General features: G+C 43.1%; 1 protein-coding gene across 1 annotated transcript; it reads right to left on the reverse strand.

Annotated features, from left to right (window-relative positions):
• Positions 1-664: 664 nt before the first annotated feature.
• Positions 665-24,383, reverse strand: PSMG2 (proteasome assembly chaperone 2). Its single transcript, XM_054460284.2, has 7 exons — positions 23,997-24,383; positions 20,442-20,613; positions 13,621-13,679; positions 7,715-7,833; positions 5,672-5,845; positions 1,781-1,901; positions 665-966 (listed from the first exon to the last, which is right to left on the reverse strand). Exons 1-7 carry the CDS (start codon positions 24,051-24,053, stop codon positions 874-876), a joined length of 795 nt encoding a protein of 264 aa, XP_054316259.1. The 5' UTR covers positions 24,054-24,383; the 3' UTR covers positions 665-873.

Raw genomic sequence — 24,383 nt, forward strand, 5'->3', positions numbered from 1 at the left:
TGAAATTGTACATCCCAAAGATTAGGGGTGAACAGTGAGTGGTATGCAGCAGGCACTCGAAAATGAGAACTATTTTTATTATTTCTTTTATAGTAAAATTATTCTAAAATGGGGAAACTATCCTGGATTATTGGGGTGGGCCCAATGCAATCACAGGGTCCTTTTATAAGTGAGAGATTTGAAGACGCTAAGCTGCTGGCTTTGAAGATAGAAGGGCCCATGAGCCAAAGAATATGGCAGCCTCTAGAAGCTGGAAACAGCAGAACACAAATTCTCCCTAAGGCCTTCCTCAGGAGCACTGCCCTGCTATCACCCTGACTTTAGTCTCGTCAGACCCATTGTTGGATTTCTGACTTCTAGAACTCAGAAGTCAGAATTTAAAAGCAAATTTGTGGCTGGGCATAGTGGTGTAACGCCTGTAATCTCAGCACCTTGGGAGGACATGGCAGGAGGACTGCCTGAGCCCAGGAGTTCGAGACCAGCCTGGGCAACATGGCAAGACCTCATCTCATTTTACTTAAAATACACAACGAAAATTAATTAGTTAATGAAAAAATTAAACTGGTGTGTTTTAAGTCACTAAGTTTGTGGTGATTTATTACAGCCGAACTAGGAAGCTAATACAGAGTCTGAAATTTAAAAAAAAAATACATTTAAGACAAAATTACTTAGGAAATAAAATTTTATTGTACAAAATTTACATTTGGTGCATATGATGAAAAGCATGACAAAGAGACCCTTAATCTTTTTTCTTTGATATTTACTGTGAAAGTAATTTCCTAATACCAGATCATACAATTTTTTTGTATAGAATGTTTAACAGCTGTGTTGGTAGTCAGTGTTTTGGGTATAAGGTATAAAACGGAAACTAGATCAAAAAAGTGCAGGAGGAAGACCACTGCCAAAGAGTAATCTCCAAGAACTTGGTATTTTCCACCGTGAGGCAGATGCTGTGGGGTCATCGCTCTGTAATTGAAGAACAAAATATTTTAATCTTTAAACTTTACCATCAAATCTCCTTTTAAAGTGAATTATAAAACTCTCCTTTTGTGTTCCTTTTGGTTGGCATTTTTATAGCCAGGTTTCATTGTTAAGGAAAAATAAAGTTTCTTTGTCTTCATGTCAACTGAAGATAAATTTCTTTAAGTTTCAAATTATAAAGATATGCCAGAAAGGCTGTAGATGAAGTTTATTAGAGAAAATCACATTCAAAAAGAATAGGGATTAAAAAAAAAATCAGCATCATGTGATTTGTATCAATTTGTTCTTCGCAAAAGCATGAATTAAAAAGCTAGTTACTCATCTTAGAAAGCAGCCTTATGAGGTGTTCTGTTATGCCTAAAGGCTAACTCACTTCCCTGGGTGTAATGCTCTCATTTCATAATAGAGAAAAATATCAACTGTAATACATATTCAATAGCTACAGTATTGCTCACACAGCAACACTTTTTACTTCCCTAAAAAAATTCCTGAATTCCACAGAAGGCTTGTTTATTATTGCAAGACTATGTCTGGCATAATTAATCTAACATGAATAGTAAGTACAATGAAGAATGAAGGATTTTCCTTTTTGGAAAGTCAGCTTTAATGAAACAACTGTAAATAATAGGTTGGTTAACTGTCCTCTAATTTTCAAAAGTTCAGCTTAAACTAAATTTTATGTAAAGATATGTCTATATTTAATACAAACGTTCACTTACTTGGTCTACTTAGGTAGCATATAAAGCACAAGTTAATGAATACAACCAGACAAAGAGGCTTAAGCTATAATAGAACTTACAAGTGGTTTGATTATCTGAAGCCACTCATTAAGATACTCAACAAGACCTAATGCATCTGGGATGTTGTCCCCTTCTGAAACAAATTTCAGCAGAACTGCCATTTGGATTTCTTTAGAACAGCTACAAGAAATAAAAATAAGAATCAGTATTCTTTCACAGATACAAGAGCTGACTCTAGTGTGTCTGTTTTTACAGCTACGATAACCTGCCTGGTTTAAGAAAGGAAAAGACGCCACATTGTAAGATCACGTATCATCTCCCTTTGCCCCACATAAGAGTTTTCTACTTGTGAGAGCAGGCCCCTGTAACACCCACTGGGGAACACGCACGATCATGCCTCACCCCACAGCTGCATGAAAAAGCAGCCTTTCTGTCCTTGGCTACAGCAGATAAGGTATGTTCTGATCTACTCCCCAAACCTACTTCAGAAGACAGTGATTTTCAGAAGCACCACAGCAGACTGAAAGAAAATAACACCTAGTTACTATCTAAAGCAGTGAGGGAAACTGTGGAAGAGAATGGAATCATTAAAGGAAATAAAAGTTCCTACTTCTTCCAAAAACGTTGAGTGGTTATTATGTGTTAAGCATTATCTGCAAATTTTATGACAATCCCTGTAATAATCCTGAGGAAGCTATAATTAGCTCCATTTTATAAGTGAATCAGTTTGGAATAACGGGAACAAAGACAGACACCAGGATTCAGATTCTAGCTCTTCAACTTACCAGATATGTTGGGCAAGTTACTTAACCAGGGGTGTTCCTCATCTATAAAAGGGGGATGATAATGGAACCTACTTCACAGGTTGTTGTGAGGCTGAAAGGAGGTAGTGGAGGCAAAATGCTTAAAACAGTGACCACACAGAAAATATGAAAGAAGTATTAGCTACTCTTATGAGGTAACAGGTTTAAAGAGATTGAATACAGGCCGGGCGCGCTGGCTCAAGCCTGTAATCCCAGCACTTTGGGAGGCCGAGGTGGGCAAATCATTTGAGGTCAGGAGTTCGAGACCAGCCTGGACAACATGTGAAACCCCGTCTATACTAAAAATATAAAAATTAACCGGGCATGGTGGCATGTGCCTGTAGGTACTCAGGAGGCTGAGGCAGAAGAACTGCGTGAGACAGAGCAAGACTCTGTCTCAAAAAAAAAAAAAAAAAAAGATTGAATACATAGTTAACATGCCCAAAGTTCTATATCTAGTAAGTGGCAGAGATGGGACATGAACTTAGGTCTCTCTAACTGCAAAACAGTCTCCTATCATACTATAAACGCCTCAAGCTAGTGATGAGATGGAGATATACCAATGCAAAAAGTTTCCTGCTTGCCAATAAATGCAAAAATTATTCCTAACACCCTAAAACCAAGAACTATGAGAAAAATGGCATGCCAAAACTTGAAAGCACGAGACTGACAGAGAGCTACAGAAATAAAAGTGAGCTGAGTTTTAGGAAGGAAAGGCACCGAGGAGACTCTGATGTGTACGTTCAGAAGTCTCAGATGATACCAGGCTAACTTTAGTTTCCGTCTCTAAAAACTACAAAGTAGAAACTGTTAGCCCCACTCACCCTAGCCCAGTACTTGGTTCTCAAACACCTTAGGGGCTCTCAATCTTCGTATGGAACCACTGTGAGCTCTGATGGCTCAGAAAATTCCAGTTCCTAAATGCTTCTGCTGTGTGGCCTCAGGCAAGGCTCTCCCTGGAGAAGGCTGGCTCCCAGGCTGTGCTTGCATTTTCAAGGCTCTAACTTGGAAAGTGCAGGGGTATGCTCTTCAGCTTATCGCGCCTCTTGTTAGTTTGTAACACAGTTTGGGATAATCATTTCAATATTATCCTCTGGTCTTCTGTTAAAAAGAAAGGCAGAGGATGACTATTTTATTCTGGTTGATACAACTGAGTATTTTAAATATTGTTTCTTTAGAGTAAAATCTGCATTTCCTGAATGTTTGATGCTGAGTAGGTCTAACTTTTATAATATTTTCTGTTTATCACCGCTAACTTTGTGGGCAAGCTTATAGCTAACCAGAAGCTGTTCTTTGCCTGTCCTCATAGTTTCACCCTATACCCAAGAAGACAGACCCCCGGACTCTGATGAGCAGCACCCCTGCCCTCGGATTCTCTGCCCTGTATTTCCAGTTGCCTCGGCCTCCCTGTAGTCTTAACTCATTTCCTCCAGTCAGCTCTGCTTGGGTTCCGCTCCCTGTGCTGCAGTCCAGAAAGTATATCAAGCAGAAAGCCAGGCAACTGTAGACTTAAAATTTGCCTTCTCTTAGGGATGACAGCTGTGTGCTGCCTGTAGCCCAATGTCTGGGAAACAGTTGTTTCATAAATTGTCAGGTTCCAGTATTTTTATGGCAGGAGGACAAGTCTGATATCAGTTACTCTGTCACGGTCAGAAGCAAAAGTTTAGGAGGATTGATTGGTAAAGTAAGTGCAACAAAGTACAGAAGAGGTGGAGTGCAGACGCAGCTTCCTTGTCTAGAAGACAGGAAAAGGCAAGATTGCAGACAGGAGGTGAACGGTGAGTTGACTCTTAGAAAGGAGGTAGGTGTTTGCAAGCGGGAGGGACAAGAGAGGAACACGGAACAAAAACACAAGGGAAATGAGAAAATACTGAGATGAGTGAAAATGAAAACACAACATGTCAAATCGTAGGGCATGCAGTGAAAACAGCGCTAAGAGGAAAATTTACAGCTGTAAACACATTCAGTAAAAAAGAAAAAAACTTTTAAATCAATAACCTAAGTTTACACCTTGGAAAAGAGGGAAAAAAGCAAACCAAATCCAAAGCTAGCAGAAGAAAATAAAGATTAGGTAAGAGAGAAATAATAGAGAATAATAGAATAATCGAATAACAGAGAATAGAAAAACAATAATCAGCAAAATCAAAATTGGTTCTTCAAAGAAAAACAAAACTGACAAATCTTTAGCTAGCTTGACTAGGGAAAAAAAAGAAAAGACTCAAATTATTAAAATAAGAAATGAAAATGGGAACATCAACACCAATTCTACAGAAATAAAGTTGGGAGTTATTTATGGGTACAGACTTTTATTTAGTATGACGACAAAGTTCTAGAAGTAGACAGTGCTGATGGATGCAGATGCTGTGAATTACTTAATGGCACTTGATTGTATGCTTAAATATAGTTAAAATGTATGATAAATGTATGTAAATTTTGCATGATGTGTATTTTACCACAATTAAAAGAAGTTTGCGTGTAGAGGTTGCAAAGAATAAGTATTAGAATCCCTAAAAAGTCACACAAAATAAAAGCATTAAATATGGCTTTTTAGAAACCAATTCTTCTATAACCAAGTTTAAATCTTTCCCCTAAATGCAAGAGCTCTAAAATAGTACCAGTTTTGTAAATATATTTTCTTTTTTTTTTTTCTTTTTGAGACGGAGTCTTGCTGTCTCCCAGGCTGGAATGCAGTGGCGCGATCTTGGCTCACTGCAAACTCCACCTCCCGGGTTCACGCCATTCTCCTGCCTCAGCCTCCCGAGTAGCTGGGACTACAGGTACCCACCATCACGCCCAGCTAATTTTTTGTATTTTTAGTAGATACAGGTTTTCACCATATTAGCCAGGATGGTCTCGATCTCCTGGTCTTGACTGACCTCCTGACCTCGTGATCCGCCCACCTCGGCCTCCCAAAGTGCTAGGATTACAAGCATGAGCCACCGCGCCCGGCCTATCAATATACTCTCAAAGTTTCAGTAAGTAATCCAATACATTCTCTGACTTAATTTCGTTTTGTTGTTGTTTTTTGTTTGAGACGCAGTCTTGCTCTGTCACCCAGCCTAGAATGCAGTGGCACGATCTCAGCTCACTGCATTAATTTCATTTTTAAGTAAAGTGGGAAACAAATGAACAGGCAAACAAACTCACCTTTCATCATAGAGTGTTTTTGTGATACCTCCTCCCGGAATGCGGATACAAAACTCGGAATCATCTATTTCAGGAATGCACCGGCTTTTTTCCATTTCTTCCCAGTTAAGGCTCTTTATTTTATTTTGAACACTTTTTTGCATGGAAGGTGTAAGTAGGTACCGGAAGGGAGTACTAGAAATAATCATATAGTTAACTTTTTAAAAACTCTAAGGCAAACATCGGTTCTTTAGCTAAAATTCTCTTGGTCTCCATATATTCTGCTGTACAGGCAAAACACAAGTTTCAGCAGACTTAAGTAAAAAATATTGCTCTGATTTGCTACTTACTTACTTACTTAGGAGACAATATAAACAGACAGAAACACTTAGGCAAGCCCATTGCAGAAATTTCCCACAGCTTTCCTCCCTTCTGCCATGAAGCCTGTAATGTCTTTTGTGAAAGTTCTGGAAATTAGCTCATTTTGAAAGGTAACTCTTGGCTTATTGGTATTTTTTCATCCTGGTTTTATAGGTGTGTAAGTGATAAAAGTTATGATCTACATCATCTAAAAAGTTACAGTGAGCCAAGATTGTGCCACTGCACTCCAGCCTGGGTGACAGAGCGAGACTCCATCCCCAAAAGAATAAAAAATAAAAAATAAATTATCTAAATGCTACATCTTGGAGCCGGGCACGGTGGCTCACGCCTGTAATCCCAGCACTTTGGGAGGCCCAGGCAGGCAAATCACCTGAGGTCAGGAGTTCGAGACCAGCCTGGCCAATATCCTGTCTCTACTAAAAATACAAAAAATTAGCTGGGTGTGGTGGCATGTGCCTGTAGTCCCAGGTACTCGGGAGGCTGAGGCAGGAGAACCGCTTGAACCCAGGAGGCAGAGGTTGCAGTGAGTCAAGATCGCGCCACTGCACTCCAGCCTGGGCAACTGAGAGCTGGGCAACTGAGAAAGATTCCGTCTCAAAAAAAAAAAAAAGGAAAAAAAAAAAAGCCACATCTTGGGGACGGGCACAGTGACTCATGCCTGTGATCCCAGCATTTTGGGAGGCCCAGGCAGGTGAATTACCTGAGGTCAGAAATTTGAGACCAGCCTGGCCAACATGGTGAAGCCCAGACTCTACTAAAATTACAAAAATTAGTCTGGCGTGGTGGCAGGTACCTGTAATCCCAGCTACTCAGGAGGCTAAGGCAGGAGAATCGCTTGAATCCAGGAGGTGGAGGTTGCAGTGAGCTGAGATCGTGCCACTGCACTCCAGCCTGGGTGACAGGGCAAGACTCCGTCTCAAAAATAAATAAATAAAAGCTACATCTTAGAGTATAAGAGTATTCTATATGATACGCTATCAACTTTATGTGGTAATGATAGCTTATAGTTCTATTTCTGGGATACTCTGTCTTACATTTAAGAGCTCACTCTGACATGCCAGGGAGCTACACTTTAGGCAAGTGGATTTCTGCAAATACAAATGGTTGCATGTGGCCAGGTGCAGGGGGCTCACACATGCAATCCCAATACTTTGGGAGGCTGAGGCAGGCAGACTGCCCTGGGAATTTGAGACCAGCCTGGGCAACATAGTGAGACCCTGTCTTTACAAAAAGTAAATGTTTTTTAAAAAATGGTAGCATATATGGAAATAACTGAAAATATTAATCTTTCAAGGTAGCATATATGGAAATAACTGAAAATATTAACCTTTCAAAAGTTATCAACTTTATAAATCTTGAGTACCTTTTCTGCTAATTCTCTTCAATTAGCTGAGCTCTGTGATATTGCCATGTACGTGACGGGAAACACTAAAAACATGGTTCCCAAACTCTCTCTGTCTACACGATGTCTTCCCTGTGCCCCAACTCTACTAAGCTCACAGGAACTCAAAAGATCTGCCTAACTGTACTCCCTCCCATCTCCTGACTTTCTCTTACCCCCCTTTCTAAACTCCAGTGAGAAGAAGTAAGGATCTACATGGCTTTTAAAGTTTAACTTTTTAATAGAGAAATTATCATAGTATAAACCATACCAAAAATAACTTTCCAGAGGCAGGAACATACCTACGAAGCTGCAGATCATTACGCTGATATGAATGACTGCTCGAAAGAACAATGACTCTGGCACAGCCACTGCTTTTCACCCAGGAAAGCAGTTTTTCACAGAATGGCTTTGATTTATACTTTGCACACCATTGAGAGAATAAAAAGAAAATCTAAAAGTTAGTCTTAAAGCATACAAACATTCTATATACTATTTCATCAACTTTATGTGATGATATATAATTTATATATACTGAAATTGTTTTCAGATCCACTTACTGTGCTTAAACCGAAAGTGAATGATAAAGGGCAATGAATTATCTAATGTATCTTTATAATTAAGAAATCAATGGCCATGCATAGTGGCTCACGCCTGTAGTTCCAGCACTTTGGGAGGCAGGCGGATCACCTGAGGTCAAGAGTTCAAGACCAGCCTGGCCAACATGGTAAAACCCCATCTCTACTAAAAATACAAAAATCAGCTGGGCATGGTGGCAGGCGCCTATAATCCCAGCTACTCAGGAAGCTGAGACAGGAGAATCACTTGAACCCGGGAGGTGAAGGCTGCAGTGAACCAAGATTGTGCCATTGCACTCCAGCCTGGGCAACCAAGGGAAACTGTCTCAAAAAAAAAAAAAAAGAAAGAAAAATCAATGAATCATGAGGAATCTAGATTTCAAAAAAATCCTATTGTGAAGGACAGAGGACAATTTCCCAGTTCTCTACTTAAGTAATCTATTGTTACCTAATAACCAATACATGGTCATCTGTGAAGTGTTCTTGCCAGAAATTTGTGACCCGAATCTGGTCACATGGAAACAATCAGATGGAGAATGCTCCACATCCAGCCCCGATTCCTCAAAGGAGTCAATATTGTAAAGAAAGAAAGAAGGGCAGGCCAGTTTTACTCTGAAGGATAACAACTAAAAAGATGTAACAGCCAAATACAACCTGTGAACCATGAGTGGATCCAGAATTGAAGGATATTTTCAGAACAGCTGTGGAAATTTGAGTATGTTGGATGATACTCCTGAATAAATTCATTAAATGCTGGTTTTCTTGGGTGTGGTAATGGTGTCCTTGTTCTTGAAAGATGTGTGTGGAAGTATGTAGGGGTGACACATGACAATGCTAGCCTACTTCTGGATTGTTTCGAAGAAGGAAACTGTGTACATGCATAGCGAGAGATCAAGCAGGTGTGGCAAGACATTCATAGCTGGTAAATCTGGAATGTGGGTTATAAAATTTCAGGGGGAGCCCACTTTATGAAAATTTTTCAAAGACTGCTCATAAAATAACTATTCAATAAAATTTAAAATGCAGGTAAGAGAAATGCAGGCTAACTTTTAAAATAAGAAGGTAGTCTAGTATAGCGGTTAAGAGAGGCAGGCTCTGGGACAGGCATGGTGGCTCACTCCTGTAATCCCAACACTTTGGGAGGCAGGCCACGGTGGGCAGACTGCTTGAGCCCAGGAGTTAAAGCCCAGCCTAGGCAATATAGTGAGACCCTGTTACTACAAAAAAAAAAAAAAAAAAAAAAATTATTACACATGGTGGTGCACATCTGTAGCCCCACGTACTCAGAAGGCTGAGGTGGGAGGATCATTTGAGCCTGGGAGGTCAGGGCTGTAGTGAGCCATAGTTGTGCCACTGCACTCCAGCCTGGGTGGAGTGATACCCTGTCTCAAAAAAAAAAAAAAAAAAAAAGGAAAAGAAAAAACGCAAGCTCTGGAGCCAGGCTGCCTGGGTTGGAATGCTGGTCCTGCCTCCCTAAGATCATGTGTCAGGCAACTGCTTAACCTTTCTGTACTTCAGTGTTTCCTTTGAAAAATAAGGATAATATTAGTACCTGTCTTATAAGATTGTCATGAGGATTAAGTAATAAATATAAGGTACTTAGAACAGTATCAGCACAAAGAATCAATGCTCAATAAATGTTTGCTATTTTGAAATCACTCTTGTGGCCAGGCACGGTGGCTCACGCCTGTAATCTCAGCACTTTGGGAGGCTGAGGCAGGTGGATCACAAGGTCAGGAGATCGAGACCATCCTGGCTAACACGGTGAAACCCCGTCTCTACTAAAAATACAAAAATATTAGCCGGGTGTGGTGGTGGGTGCCTGTAGTCCCAGCTACTCGGGAGGCTGAGGTAGGAGAGTGGTGTGAACCCAGGAGGTGGAGCTTGCAGTGAGCCGAGATCATGCCACTGTGGTCCAGCCTGGGCAACAGAGCGAGACTCCATCTCAAAAAAAAAAAAAAAAAAAATTCACTCTTTACTTCTAGCTGCCAAAAACTTATATTATATGTTAAATAATTTTTCAACTTACATTGATTAGAAAGAGAACAAAAAGCCATGTGGCACAATGTAAAAATGTTACCAACTCTAACTGCAAAACTTTGGGTATATAATGTTAACTAAAGAAAGCAGTGATTCTAATATAATAATTAAAAATAATCTTAGCAGCACTATTCATGATAGTCTCAAACTGGAAATAATCAAATGTAGCATCAAAAGTACCATGGATAAATTATGGCTTACATATAGAACTTAACACCACAGAGAAATGAGAATGAATGAACTATGGCTACTTCCAACAACATGGGTGAACCCCGCAAATGGAATGTTGAGAAAGGAAGCTAGATGCTGTAAGTATATACCACAGAATTCCACCAATAGAATACTGACTAGGACGCATTATGGGGTCCTCTGGAATGCTGACAATGCTCTATGTCTTGATCTGAAAGCTGATTTCACAGAGGGCTTACTGTGTGAAAATTCACCAAGCTGTATATTTATGATTTGTGCACTTTTCTCATGTATGTCATACTTCGATAAAAAGTTAAAATAATGGCTGGGCACAGTGGCTCACGCCTGTAATCCCAGCACTTTGGGAGATTGTGGTGGGCAGATCACCTAAGGTCAGGAGTGTGAGACCAGCCTGGCCAATATAGCAAAACCCCATCTCTACAAAAGTACAAAAATTAGCCAGGCATGGTGGCGGGCACCTGTAATCCCAGTTACTCAGGAGGCTGAGGCAAGAGAATCGCTTGAACCCGGGAGACGGAGGCTACAGTGACCCGAGATCACGCCACTGTACTCCAGCCTGGGCGACAAGAGCAAGACTCCATCTCAAAAAAAAAAAAAAAAGTTTAAATAAAAAGTACTATGCAGTTAACCATGTCACTAAAATCCTATATTTCTAACCTCCTGAAAAGATGATACCGCAGGTCATTCCAAAAAATCCCTCAACAAATATTTACTGAGAGCTTCTCTATGTGCATGACACTATCTTATGAGCTGGGGATATAAAAGTAAATGACACTTCATCATTCCTTTCAAAAGCTTACTTTCGCCTGGGTGTGGTGGCTCACACCTGTAATCCCACCACTTTGGGAGGTTGAGGCAGGCAGATCACCTGAGGTCAAGAGTTGGAGACCAGCCTGGCCAACATGGTGAAACCCCATCTCTACTAAAAATACAAAAATTAGCCAGGTGTGGTGGCAGGCACCTGTAAATCCCAGGTACTCAGGAGGCTGAGGCAGGAGAATCGCTTGAACCCAGTAGGCAGAGGCTGCAGTAAGCTGAGATTGCACCACTGCACTCCATGCACTCCAGCCTGGGTGACAAGAGTGAAACTCTGTCTCAAAAAAAAAAAAAAAAAAGAGGGCCGGGCACAGTGGCTCATGCCTGTAATCCCAGCACTTTGGGAGGCTGAGGTGGGTGGAGTGGGTGGATCACCTGAGGTCAGGAGTTTGAGACCAGCCTGGCCAACATCGTGAAACCCCATCTTTACTAAAAATACAAAACTTAGCCAGGCACAATGGCACACGTTTGTAATCCAGCTGCTTTCGAGGCTGAGGGCAGAAGAATCACTTGAACCCAGGAGGCGGAGGTTGCAGTAAGCTGAGATCACGCCATTGCACTTTGGGGAAGCTGAAGCATGAACTGCTTGAGCTCAGGAGTTCAAGACCAGCCTGGGCAACATGGCGAAACTCCACCTCTACAAAAAAATACAAAAATTAGCCAGGTGTGGTGGCGCATGCCCGTAATCCCAGCTACTCGGGAGGCTGAGGTTGGAGAATGGCTTGAGCCTGGGAGGCAGAGGTTGCAGTGAGCCAAGATCATGCCACTGCATTCCAGCCTGGGTGACAGAGCAAGACAGACCCTGTTTCAAGAAAACAGGAAGAAAGGATTGTTTAGGAGGGCCTTTCTGATGAGGAAACATTTAAGAAAACACTAAAGGAGGCAAACCATTTGAGTCTCTAAGAAAATGAATTCCGGCAGAGAAACTAGTGGAAAGACTGAGACAGGATGAGCTTAATGTCTAACAACACAGGGAAGCCAGTGTGGCTGCAGGTTAGGCTCCGCAAAGCAGCAGTCTGGCAGAGCTCCTGCGAGCATGACTCTTGTTATGCTGGCTTTTTGCATATGGGGCTCCTGCGAACTTGGAACTTGAGTAGTGACTGAGGAACTGAATTTTAAATTTATGAATTAAACTGTAAATAGTTGCATGTGGCTAGTGGCTACTGTATTAGACAGCACAGATATACAGCCTCAGAGGCCACAGTAAGGGCTGTGAATTTGAAACCATCCCCAAAGAGTTAAAGAAACCAATGACTAACAAATTCTTGAGTTTGGATTGGGCGTGGTTTACACCTGTAATCCCAGCATTTGAAAGGCCAAGGCGGGTGGATCACTTGAGGGCAGGAGTTGGAGACCAGCCTGGCCAACATGGCAAAACCCCGTCTCTACTAAAAATACAAAAATTAGCCAGTGCGGTGGCTTGTCCCTGTAATCCCAGAGGCTGAGGCAGGAGGATCACTTGAACCCAGGACGGCAGAGGCTGCAGTGAGTTGAGATCACATCAGTGCACTTAAGCCTGGGCAACAGAGGAGACTGTCTCAAAAAAAAAAAAAAAAAAAAAGAAATTATTGAGTTTGCAGGGTAGCAGATAAGAAACTACTTGCTACAATACCGAAACTTCCTCCCCTTATGGGATAAAAGAACTGGCTGAAATTGGTTGGAACCAATATGGCCAAGTGGAGTCCGCAGAGAACAAGCTTGCTGGTGTCACAAGCTGACTCTCCATCGCCATGTTTCATACTCACTCCCCTGAACTGGCACATGAGCCCTATGAGTTAGCATGAAGAGATAACTGTGCATGCCCAAGGACCTTCCAGATCTCCCCTTTCCTTCCATCGCTCACCTACTGATCTCAGAATCCACCCTCTGAACCTTTTCTAATAAAAACACTGCCTTGAAGCCAGCACAGGGAGGCAGATTTGAGCTCGACTCCTGTCTCCTTGGGAGTCAATTTGCAATATAAAGCCTTTCTTGTCTCAAAAACCTGGTGTCACAGTGCATCAGGAAGCGAGCCCCTTTTCCTGGATCACAATTTTGAGTGAGAGGAGAAGCCACTGGAGGGTTTCAAAGAGAGTAGTGATGTGGTGTAAGTTTAGAGGATGGTCAGTGCTGCTGTTTGTGGGAGGCAGATCAGCAAGTTAGAGTCAGGGGCATGAAGATGACACTGGTTTGGACTCAATCACAGCAGTGAAGGAGGAAAGAAGTCGGATTCAGAATATTTTATGACATATACATAATTTGATATATACATAGTTTATATGTAGATGCCACCAGCTGAAATGTAATACAAATGAAATAAACCTCTAATATTAATACACTTATATTTTTTCACCAATGCTACCCGAACTGAAAATATGTAACACTCAAGATAAAAGCCCTACTTCCTTTCTATATAATCATGAAAAGACGGTAACACATCTGAAATATTGTAAGATTATTTCTCTATAGAATCAGATCTTAACTGTACATATGGTAAAAACAGTAGTAATTTTTGAATCTTAATTCCTAATGTTATTTTCTCATTACACTTTAATAAACAAAAAGGCAAACTACAACATACTAACCTTAATAAAAATGGATCTTAACTGTAGAGCCACCAGCTTTCTTGAAGGCAATGAATACACTATAAAAACAAGAAAATTAAATCATATGATAGTGAAGTTATACAAGTTGAAATTATTATGATAAATAAAAATTGAATTATAATACCTTTTGCATTTAAATATTTTCAATAATTAAAATACGGAACATATATGACATCTGGTTAAAATAAGACCTTTTAGAAGTACCTTAAAATGAGCCAGTGGGCTTTATTCTATGGAACAGATTCATTTCTGAAAAGTTAACTGTAAGAAAATATCAAAAATTATTTTTCTTCTGACTTTAACTGCAAAACCAGAGAAGTATTCCCCTGAAAATTTCTGGTATTATGACAAATAAAATCATCCTTAAGAAAACTGAACTTTTTGGCTTTTGATATTCTCCCCTCTTTGTCTCCAGAGAACAGCAACACTCATTGGGATTAACAGAAAAAACAGTAAAAGGTAGGAGAATGTTAGCCATGTAATAAAATCCTGAAATAGGTACATGTGTGTTGCTTAAAACTTTTTAAAGGATCTGAAATAACATAAAATGTCGTGTGAGTCAATGTGTTTGTATTTTTTACTGGGAAAAGGATCCATAGCTTTCATCAGGTTCTACAAGGGGCGCACTCTAGAAATGCTTAAGGCTCCCCTGCCGAACTTCACTTCTAAGAATGAGAACCAGCTGGGCACAGTGGCTCAGGCCTGTAATCCCAGCACCTTGGGAGGCTGAGGCGGGCGGATCACAAGGTCAGGAGATCAAGATCATCCTAGCTAACACGGTGAATGAAACCCCGTCTTTACTAAAAAATAAAAAAATTAGCCAGGCTTGGTGGCAGGCACCTGTAGTCCCAGCTACTCAGGAGGCTGAGGCAGGAGAATGGCGTGAACCCGGGTGGCGGAGCTTGCAGTGAGCAGAGACCGCGCCATTGCACTCCAGCTTGGGCAACAGAGCAAGACTCCATCTCAAAAAAAAAAAAAAAAAAAGAATGGGAAGCTCCTGAGTCAGGGACAAAATACTCTCTAAAGACACAGGATTACTACTGCGCTAAGGGGTAAGTGTTGGTTACTATAAACAGATTGCAAATAACAGCAAATCCTTTGGTGGATCAGGTCTCTACTGTTACAGGTCTTTTGGAAATTGTCTCCTATGGCTGGCGTGATGTGGTGTGACTGGGGGGTATGCTGAACTCAGCAAATCTAGCAAGCACCAGGTATATTCAGTCCAAACGAAGTTTAGGAATTAGGGAAAAGGGTATATAAATTTAGGGAAAAGAGACTAAGGCACAGATTACTCAGCCTCTACCCTATCTGTAACAAACACATGGAGTCCAACTCACCTAGGTTTGAAAAGAATGTATCTGTAGGGGGTGGGCAGGCTAAGCTTTTTAAGATGTAAGCTACACTTCTTCGGTGATAGCAATACTCTCCTCATCAGAGTATCATACAATTCTTTTTTTTTGAGACAGAGTCTCGCTCTGTCACCCAGGCTGGAGTGCAGCGGTGCGATCTCGGCTCACTGCAACTTCTGCCTCCCAGGTTCAAGTGATTCTTGTGTGTCAGCCTCTCAAGCAGCTGGGATTACAGGAGCAGACCACCACGCCTGGCTAATTTTTGTTTTTTGTTTGTTTTTTAAGACAGAGTCTCGCTCTATCACCCAGACTGGAGTGCAATGGTGTGATCTTGGGTCACTGCAACCTCTACCTCCTGCGTTCAAGCGATTCTCCTGTCTCAGCCTCCCAGGTAGCTGGGATTTCAGGCGCACACCGTCACAACAGGTTAATTTTTGTATTTTAGTAGAGACGGAGTTTCATCATGTTACCCAGGCTGGTCTCGAACTCCTGAGCTCAGGCAATCCACCCATCTCGGCCTCCCAAAGGGCTAGGATTACAAGTGTGGGCCACCGTGCCCGGCCTATGCAATTCTTTTTGTTGTTAGGTTCCTGTTTCCTCACACTTTTTTCTTCTGATGTGATACATTATGAAAGCAACAACACCTTTTCTGTATTCTGCCCCAAAACATTAACCTTTTATCTAATCAAGCCTTTACAGCTAACTCCAGTTACAGAAAATACAGGGGCTAGAACAACAAGCCAAATGACAAGAGGACGTAATCAGACAAATCAGAAGGTGGGACATTGTATAAAACAATACACCCAGTCTTTTCTTCAATAAATCGGTTTGTGATGAAAAAAAAAAAAAAGGGACTGCTCTAGAGTAAAAGAGATTTCAAGGGCACAGCACAACAATCGGATGTATAAGGGGTCTTCAAAAAGTTCACAGAAAATGTGTACTTATGAAAACATTTTGCACCAAAATAAACTTGTACTGACTTGCTGTAACACGCCTGAGAAGGATCTGGTTTGAGGCACTAAGAAGGATAAGGCATTAAGTGCCCCATCAAAGCAACATGAATTCTGCTTAAACTGAAGTAAGAACATCAAATTTATGGTGAAGCTTGGGTAGATAAATGGTGAAATCACAGATGCTTTAAAAGGGGCAGGCGCAGTGGCTCACGCCTGTAATCCCAGCACTTTGGGAAGCCGAGGCAAGCAGATCATGAGGTCAGGAGATGGAGACCATCCTGGCTAACACAGTGAAACCCCGTCTCTACTAAAAATACAAAAAAAGTAGCCGGGCGTGGTGGCGGGTGCCTGTAGTCCCAGCTACTTGGGAGGCTGAGGCGGGAGAATGGCGTGAACCCGAGAGGCAGAGCTTGCAGTGAGCCGAGATCGTGCCACTGCACTCCAGACTGGGCGACAGAGCGAGACTCCGTCTCAAAAAAAAGTTTATGACGGCTGGGCGTGGTGGCTCATACTTGTAATTCCAGCACTTTGGGAGGCCGAGGTGGGTGAACTGCCTGAGGTCAGGAGTTCAAGACCCACCTGGTCAACATGGTGAAACCCTGTCTCTACTAAAAATACAAACATTAGGCTAGGCGTGGTGGCTCACGCCTGTAATCTCAGCACTCTGGAAGGCCAAGGTGGTTGGATCACCTGAGGTCAGGAGTTCAACACCAGCCTGACTAGCATGGTGAAACCTCATCTCTACTAAAAATACAAAATATTAGCTGGGCGTGGGGGCGTGCACCTGTAATCCCAACTACTCCAGAGGCTGAGGCAAGAGAATTGCTTGAACCCGGGAGGTGGAGGTTGCAGTGAACCGAAATCGTGGCATTGCACTCCACCCTGGGCAACAAGAGCAAAACTCTCTGTCAAAAAAAAAAAAAAAAAAAAAACATTAGCTGGGCATGTGGTGAGCGCCTACAATCCCAGCTTCTTGGGAGACTGAGGCAGGAGCATCTCTTGAACCTAGGAGGCAGAGGTTGCAGTGAGCCAAGATCCCGCCACCGCACTCCAGCCTGTGTGACAGAGTGAGACTACATCTCAAATCAGGCGTGGTGGCTCATGCCTGTAATCCCAGCACTTTGGAGGCCGAGGCAGGCAGATCACGAGGTCAGGAGATTGAGACCATCCTGGCTAACACGGTGAAACCCCGTCTCTACTAAAAATACAAAAAATTAGCCGGGCGTGGTGGCACGTGCCTGTAATCCTAGCTACTCGGGAGGCTGAGGCAGGAGAACTGCTTGAACCCGGGAGGCGGAGGTTGCAATGGGCCGAGATCATGCCACTGTACTCCAGCCTGGGCAACAGAGCGAGACTGTCTCAGAAAAAACTCAAAATAAATAAATAAAATAAAATAAAGTTTACGGGGGCCGGGCACAGTTGCTCCTCACACCTGTAATCCCAGCACTTTGGGAGGCTGAGGCAGGCAGATCACCTGAGATCAGGAGTTTGAGACCAGCCTGGCCAACATGGCGAAACCCCGTCTTTACTAAAAACACAAAAACAAAAAGTAGTCAGGTGTGGTGGTGGGCACCTGTAATCCCAGCTACTCGGGAGGCTGAGGCAGGAGAATTGCTTGAACCCGGGAGGCAGAGGTGGCGGTAAGCCGAGATTGTGCCATTGCACTCCAGCCTGGGCAAGAAGAGCAAAACTCTCTGTCAAAAAAAAAAAAAAAAAAAAAAAAAAAAAACATTAGCTGGGCATGTGGTGAGCGCCTACAATCCCAGCTTCTTGGGAGGCTGAGGCAGGAGCATCTCTTGAACCTAGGAGGCAGAGGTTGCAGTGAGCCAAGATCCCGCCACCGCACTCCAGCCTGTGTGACAGAGTGAGACTACATCTCAAATCAGGCGTGGTGGCTCATGCCTGTAATCCCAGCACTTTGGAGGCCGAGGCAGGCAGATCACGAGGTCAGGAGATTGAGACCATCCTGGCTAACACGGTGAAACCCCGTCTCTACTAAAAATACAAAAAATTAGCCGGGCGTGGTGGCATGTGCCTGTAATCCTAGCTACTCAGGAGGCTGAGGCAGGAGAACTGCTTGAACCCGGGAGGCGGAGGTTGCAATGGGCCGAGATCATGCCACTGCACTCCAGCCTGGGCAACAGAGCGAGACTGTCTCAAAAAAAACTCAAAATAAATAAATAAAATAAAATAAAGTTTACGGGGGCCGGGCGCAGTTGCTCCTCACACCTGTAATCCCAGCACTTTGGGAGGCCGAGGCAGGCGGATCACCTGAGATCAGGAGTTTGAGACCAGCCTGGCCAACATGGCGAAACCCCGTCTTTACTAAAAACACAAAAACAAAAAGTAGTCAGGTGTGGTGGTGGGCACCTGTAATCCCAGCTACTCGGGAGGCTGAGGCAGGAGAATTGCTTGAACCCGGGAGGCAGAGGTGGCGGTGAGCCGAGATTGTGCCATTGCAACTCCAGCCTGGGCAACAAGAACAAAACTCTGTCTCAAAAAAAAAAAAAAAAAAAAAAAAAAAGACAGTTGTAAGGATTAAATGAATTACACATAAACGCCGCTGGGTGCAGCGGCTTGTGCCTATAATCCCAGCACTTTAGGAGGCCAAGGCAAGCAGATCACCTGATTTCGGGAGTTCGAGACCAGCCTGACCAACAAGGAGAAACTCCGTCTCTACTAAAAATATAAAACTAGCTGGGTGTGGTGGCACATGCCTGTAATCCCAGCTACTCGGGAGGCTGAGGCAGGAGAACTGCTTGAACCCGGAAGGCGGAGGCTGCGGTGAGCTGAGATCGCGCCACTGCACTCTAGCCCGGGCAACAAGAGCAAAACTCCATCTCAAAAAAAAAAAAAAAGTACATGGCATTTAGCTCATAGTAATACTCAATAAAAGATAGCTGTTATCACTAGTGGAAAGTATACAAATTCTAGGGGCTTTTTTTTTTTAAGATAGGGTCTCACTTTGTCACCCGGGCTGGAGTGCAGTGGCATCATCATGGCTCACTGTAGCCACAACCTCCCAGGCTCAAACAGTACTCCCAAGTTAGCCTCCTAGGAGGTTGAGACTACAGGTTGGCTAATTTTTTTCTTTTTCTTTTTGTAAAGATGGGGTCTCATTTTGTTGCCCAGGCTGGTCTCAAACTCCTGGGCTCAAGTGCTCCTCCTACCTCAGCCTCCCGAAGTGTTGGGATTACAGATGTGCACCAATGCACTCGGTCATGAATTCTGGTTTTAACCATTTATAGTCCTTTATCCTCTGAGGCAGTAACTCAAATTTAGTCTTGTGTTGACAAAGCCATCTGTCCTGTAGGAAGTTCAATAATAAGGTCATTTCTCAAATGTACATTTTACTATCGCAAGCTAAGAACGATGATATGGTTAATAAGACACAAAAACCAAAATGCTTCTTCATTTGTCTTTCAGTTCACCAAAGGCCTTTCATGCTCTTCTGTCACCTCTGGATTTGACCTTAAAATGGTAAACAGAAGACTGAAAGATCACCAGAACAGTTAGCCATCAAAGGTAGTAACTGGGTGCTCCCATGCTTCACGATCAACAGGAGCTCTTCTCTTACTCACCTGGTGCTGTGCTGCATTATAACCAGTGTTCCCTGATTAATCAAGCCTGATAGTCCAATGAGGAATTACAAAGATTTACAGTATGGGAAAAGCCTACACCTATTAGTGGCATCAGGCAAGTCAATCTCTTTGAGCCTTATCTATACCATATTATTATGGATCCTATAATGGAAGAAGATGACTATGAGGATGAGGCTTAGTTGACATAACATATATTAAACCTACAGGACTGAGTCCAGTGCAATCTACTTTTTGCCTTTCCATATTAGTGATGGTTACACATACCAGTAAGAACAGGAGATAAAACTGAGGATAGAAGGAAAAAAATCCATGTTAGAAAAAAAAGGAAATTTAAAAATTCTATAAAAGATACAAGTATGGGCTGGGCGTGGTGGCTCACGCCTGTAATCCCAGCACTTTGGGAGGCCGAGGCGGGTGGATCACGAAGTCAGGATATCGAGACCATCCTGGCTAACATGGTGAAACCCCCGTCTCTACTAAAAAAATACAAAAAATTAGCCAGGCGCAGTGGCAGGCGTCTGTAGTCCCAGCTACTTGGGAGGCTGAGGTAGGAGAATGGCGTGAACCCAGGAGGCGGAGCTTGCAGTGAGCGGAGATTGCGTCACTGCACTCCAGCCTGGGCGACAGAGCAAGACTCTGTCTCAAAAAAAAAAAAAAAAAAAAAAGATACAAATATGATCTTATTCTCAACCTTCGTAAGACTTGCCATTTACAAGAGGCTAACAACAACTAAAACCAGGACGTAAAAGAATAGGACAATATGATTGGGTTGTGAATTCTACACAAAGTTGGCACTAAGTAAACATTTGCTACAAAACAATTATCAATAAAGTCTATTTCTAATTTAAAACAACTCTACTTTGTAGTGGAAAAATACAAGATAAAGTCTTACATACCTTCAGCATTTATACTAAGTTCTGTTGAATTTCCTTCTGCAGTCGCATATGGATTGTTTCCAACCATTGGCACAAGACAATCGGTATAGAAGTAACCAATCTTAGACATATTCAGTGTAGAAATAATCAGATCCATTGCAAGCTGGCCAACATTTCCAACAGATACTGCTGGCTGAAATTATAAAAGATATGTTCAGTAAGTCACCAAAATTAGCAGCACTTTATTTTATTTTTTGAGACAGAGTCTGCCTCTGTCTCCCAGGCTGGAGTGCAGTGGCGTGATCTTGGCTCACTGCAGCCTCTGCCTCCTGGCGTGAAACAATTCGTCTGCCTCAGCCTCCTGAGTAGCTGAGATTACAGATGCGCACCACCACACCCAGCTAATTTTTGTATTTTTAGCAGAGACGGAGTTTCACCATGTTGGCCAGGCTGCTCTCAAACTCTTGACCTCAGGTGATCCACCGACCTCAGGTGATCCACCCGCCTCAGCCTCCCAAAGTGCTGGGATTACAGGCATGAGCCAACACACCTGGCCCACAGCACTCCAAAAAGTTTAGACAGAAGACAATAGTTATATTAGTACTGAAAGCATCATAGCATCATAGCTAGATATTGATTTTCATTAACTACAACTGCTGGGGCCTCCTCCACCTTTGAGACTATTTAACAAATACTTATTGAATGCCTACTATATGTCAATTGTTGCTCTAGGCACTGGGAATGCATGAAAATAAACCAACAAAAAAGTTCATGCCCTCATGGAACTTCCATTCCAGTGAGAGTGGTTTACTTGTAATAAACAAAACAAACAGTAAGATATACAGTGGTAACTGCTACGGAGAAAAATAAAGTGAGTGTGAGGATGTGTATACATGGTTGATTGCAATTTTAAGTAGAGTGTTCGAGGAAAGACTCACCCTAGGTGACAAATGACTAGAGACCTGAAAAAGGTAAAGGAGACAGCCATACAGAGATCTGGGAAAGAACATTCCAGGCAGTGGGAAAGCAAGTGTGAACGCTACGAGGTATGAACAGAAGCACTCTTGGGTCTGCTTACCATTTGCTTTATTAGTGCCTCTTTACCCATTCCCAAAGGTTGAAGTGACCTTTTCACACTAAACACATACACACACACACACACACACACACACTCTCTCTCTCTTTTTCCCATGACTTAAAATAATGAAGCTGCCAAATCCCTACCTACATCCCAGAACATGTAGTAGTTCCACAACCTAATGGATGTCTCCACATGGTTAGGTCACAGGAAACTCACATTCTACATGTCCAAAACTATAAACTTTTGCCCAAATTTGTCCCCATATTTTGTATTTTAGAAAAGTGCACTGGGCATGGTGTCTCATGCCTGTAATCCCAGCACTTTGGGAGGCCGAGGCAGGTGGATCACCTGAGGTCAGGAGTTTGAGACCAGCCTGGCCTACATGGTGAAACCCTGTCTCTACCAAAAATACAAAATTAGCTGGGCGTGGTGGTGCGTGCCTATAATCCCAGCTACTCGGGAGTCGGAGGCAGGAGAATCACCTGAATCCAGGAGGTGGAGGTTGCAGTGAGCCAAGATCGTGCCATTGCACTCCAGACTGGGCAAAAAAGAGCAAAACTCCGTCTCAAAAAAAAAAAAAAAAAAAAGTTCAATATTATTCAGTCTACCCAAACTTCTTCCCATTCCCTTACCAACTGCATCTAATACATGCCTAATTTTTATTGAGGCTATCCCCCAAGTATCCTTTTAATGTAGCTCCTCCTTTGCATTCTTCCAACAACTCCTTTTGTTTTCTGTCCTTCGGGGTGTTCCTTCAGCATGTTCTCCCACTTTTCACTGTTGTCACCTACCAATTGCCTAGTTACCTCCTGTAATTCCCTTCTCAACAATTTTGCTACTTGGGTTAAACTCTTCTGTACCATCCTTCTTTTCCTCACAATATTGTATTATTCCCGTGAGCATGTAAACATGCTCTAATATCTTTCATTCTAAAAGGCTCTCCCTTGACCCCACATAGCCCTCTAACTGCAACCTCATTTCTTGTGTCTCTACATAGCAAAAATTCTCCAAGTCGTCCACGAAAACATAAGCAGAAACTTTATCTCTTATTAAAAAAAGTTTTTTGAGACAGGGTCTCACTCTGTCGCCCAGGCTGGAGTGCAGCGGCACGATTTCAGCTCACTGCAGCCTCTGCCTCCTGGGCTCAAGTGATCCTCCCGCCTCAGCTTCCCGAGTAGCTGAGATACAGGTGCAGGAAACCACACCTGGCTAATTTTTATTTATTTTTTTTTTTGTAGAGATGAGGTATCACTATGTTGCCCAGGCTGGTCTTGAACTCCTGAGCTCAAGTGATCCTCCTGTACTCGGTCTTCCAAAGTGCTGGGATTACAGGCGTGAGCCATCATGCCTGTCTCTGAATTAATGACTGAATATATATTATACAACCCAAATCTTTACTTGTTTTCTATCATTCATTCAACCCACTCCAATATGGCTTTCCTCTTCACCACTTCACTGGTAACTGTTTGTCCAGGTGACCATCATTAACATGTCGCTAAATGCAAACATACACTTTCTTCACCTTACACATCTCTGGGCTACTTCTGACATGGCCACTCCCTCCTTTTTGAAGCACTCTTCTCTGGGGCTGTGTGTTTTATATGTAGTGAATAAGAATGACAGTTCCAGCTCTCTCCAGCCTTATACCAGTCCAAACGGTGCATTTTCCAATGGTGCCTTCTGGGTTCACAGGGCCTACAGCTTATTCTCTCTCAATGTGTCATTCCAAATTCTTGGCAGTCTTCAAGTCCCCCATGCTTACTGACTCTGTTTTAGACATCCATCTTTCTGAAACGCCTACTTTCCCCTACTCCCAGCCCACAGCCCCTCCATCTTTTACATACTACTTTCTCTATAAAGCCTTTCTTAACAAGCCATCTGTCCCTCCCCTCCCAATTATCTCAGGGCCTTTCTATATCCTTTCAAGCTTCTAGCCTAGCATTTATTGCTCTTATTGATTACATGTTTCCAACTACATTGTAAATTCTTTGAGAGCACGCACCTAGTCTCATTGTAATACTCGCACATAATAGACTTTATTAAAACAATGAATGAATATGAAGAGCGATAAAACTGTGCTAACTACCAGCAAGAGTTAACGTTTATTGCCCTATCAGTAGTTCTCCGGTTAACAACGATAATATGCTAGCTTAAGACTAATTCTAAAATTAGTCATAGAAAGACTTTCTAGGATAAAACTGAAGGATGCCCTGCAAAACATAAGTACAGTGCATCTAGAATGTACGAACACATCACGTTTTACAGGAAACAGAGACTACAAATTGTAGACTTCACTACGTTTGGTTTTACAGCCGACAAAGGTTCTATCTGGACGGCTGCCTCCGGCTACAACCTCCCTGTTTTTTCCGGCCGAGAACATGAAATAGAAACTACTGCCCTCTTTCTCCCAAGGCACCGCCAAACACCCCGCTTCGGGGTGGCGACACCGCAGGGGCCTCGCGAGGCAGCAGCCCCGAGCGCAAACGGAGACTCACCATTAGGAGGGTGAAGCCGGCAAGGTCGGGGGCCGACTCCCCGCAGGGAACGAACATGGTTGCAGTGGGGCGGCCAGCAGGGATTAAGCGCGGCCCTGGCAAGAACGAGGGCAGCAGGAAGGCGGAAGCCCGAGTTCCCGGAGCCTCGCGGGGCGCGGGAGGGTCCTTTGAGTCCCTGGGCGCCGGGCCCTTGGGGCCCGTCCAGCTAACTGCCGGTTCAGAGGGGGGAAAGAGGCCGCCGGGTGGCCGCGAAGAGGGGCCAGCAGCGCTTTCGGAGACCCTGGCAAGCAAGGCGATGGGGTGCGCTGAGGTCTCGGGGTGCGGGGCCCGCGGGGAGGTGGAGCGGCGGGCGGAAACGATCAGGCAGCGTGCGGGCCAGCCCCGAGC

The sequence above is a fragment of the Pongo pygmaeus genome, chromosome 17, assembly GCF_028885625.2.
Source record: "Pongo pygmaeus isolate AG05252 chromosome 17, NHGRI_mPonPyg2-v2.0_pri, whole genome shotgun sequence".
Classification (NCBI taxonomy): domain Eukaryota; kingdom Metazoa; phylum Chordata; class Mammalia; order Primates; family Hominidae; genus Pongo; species Pongo pygmaeus.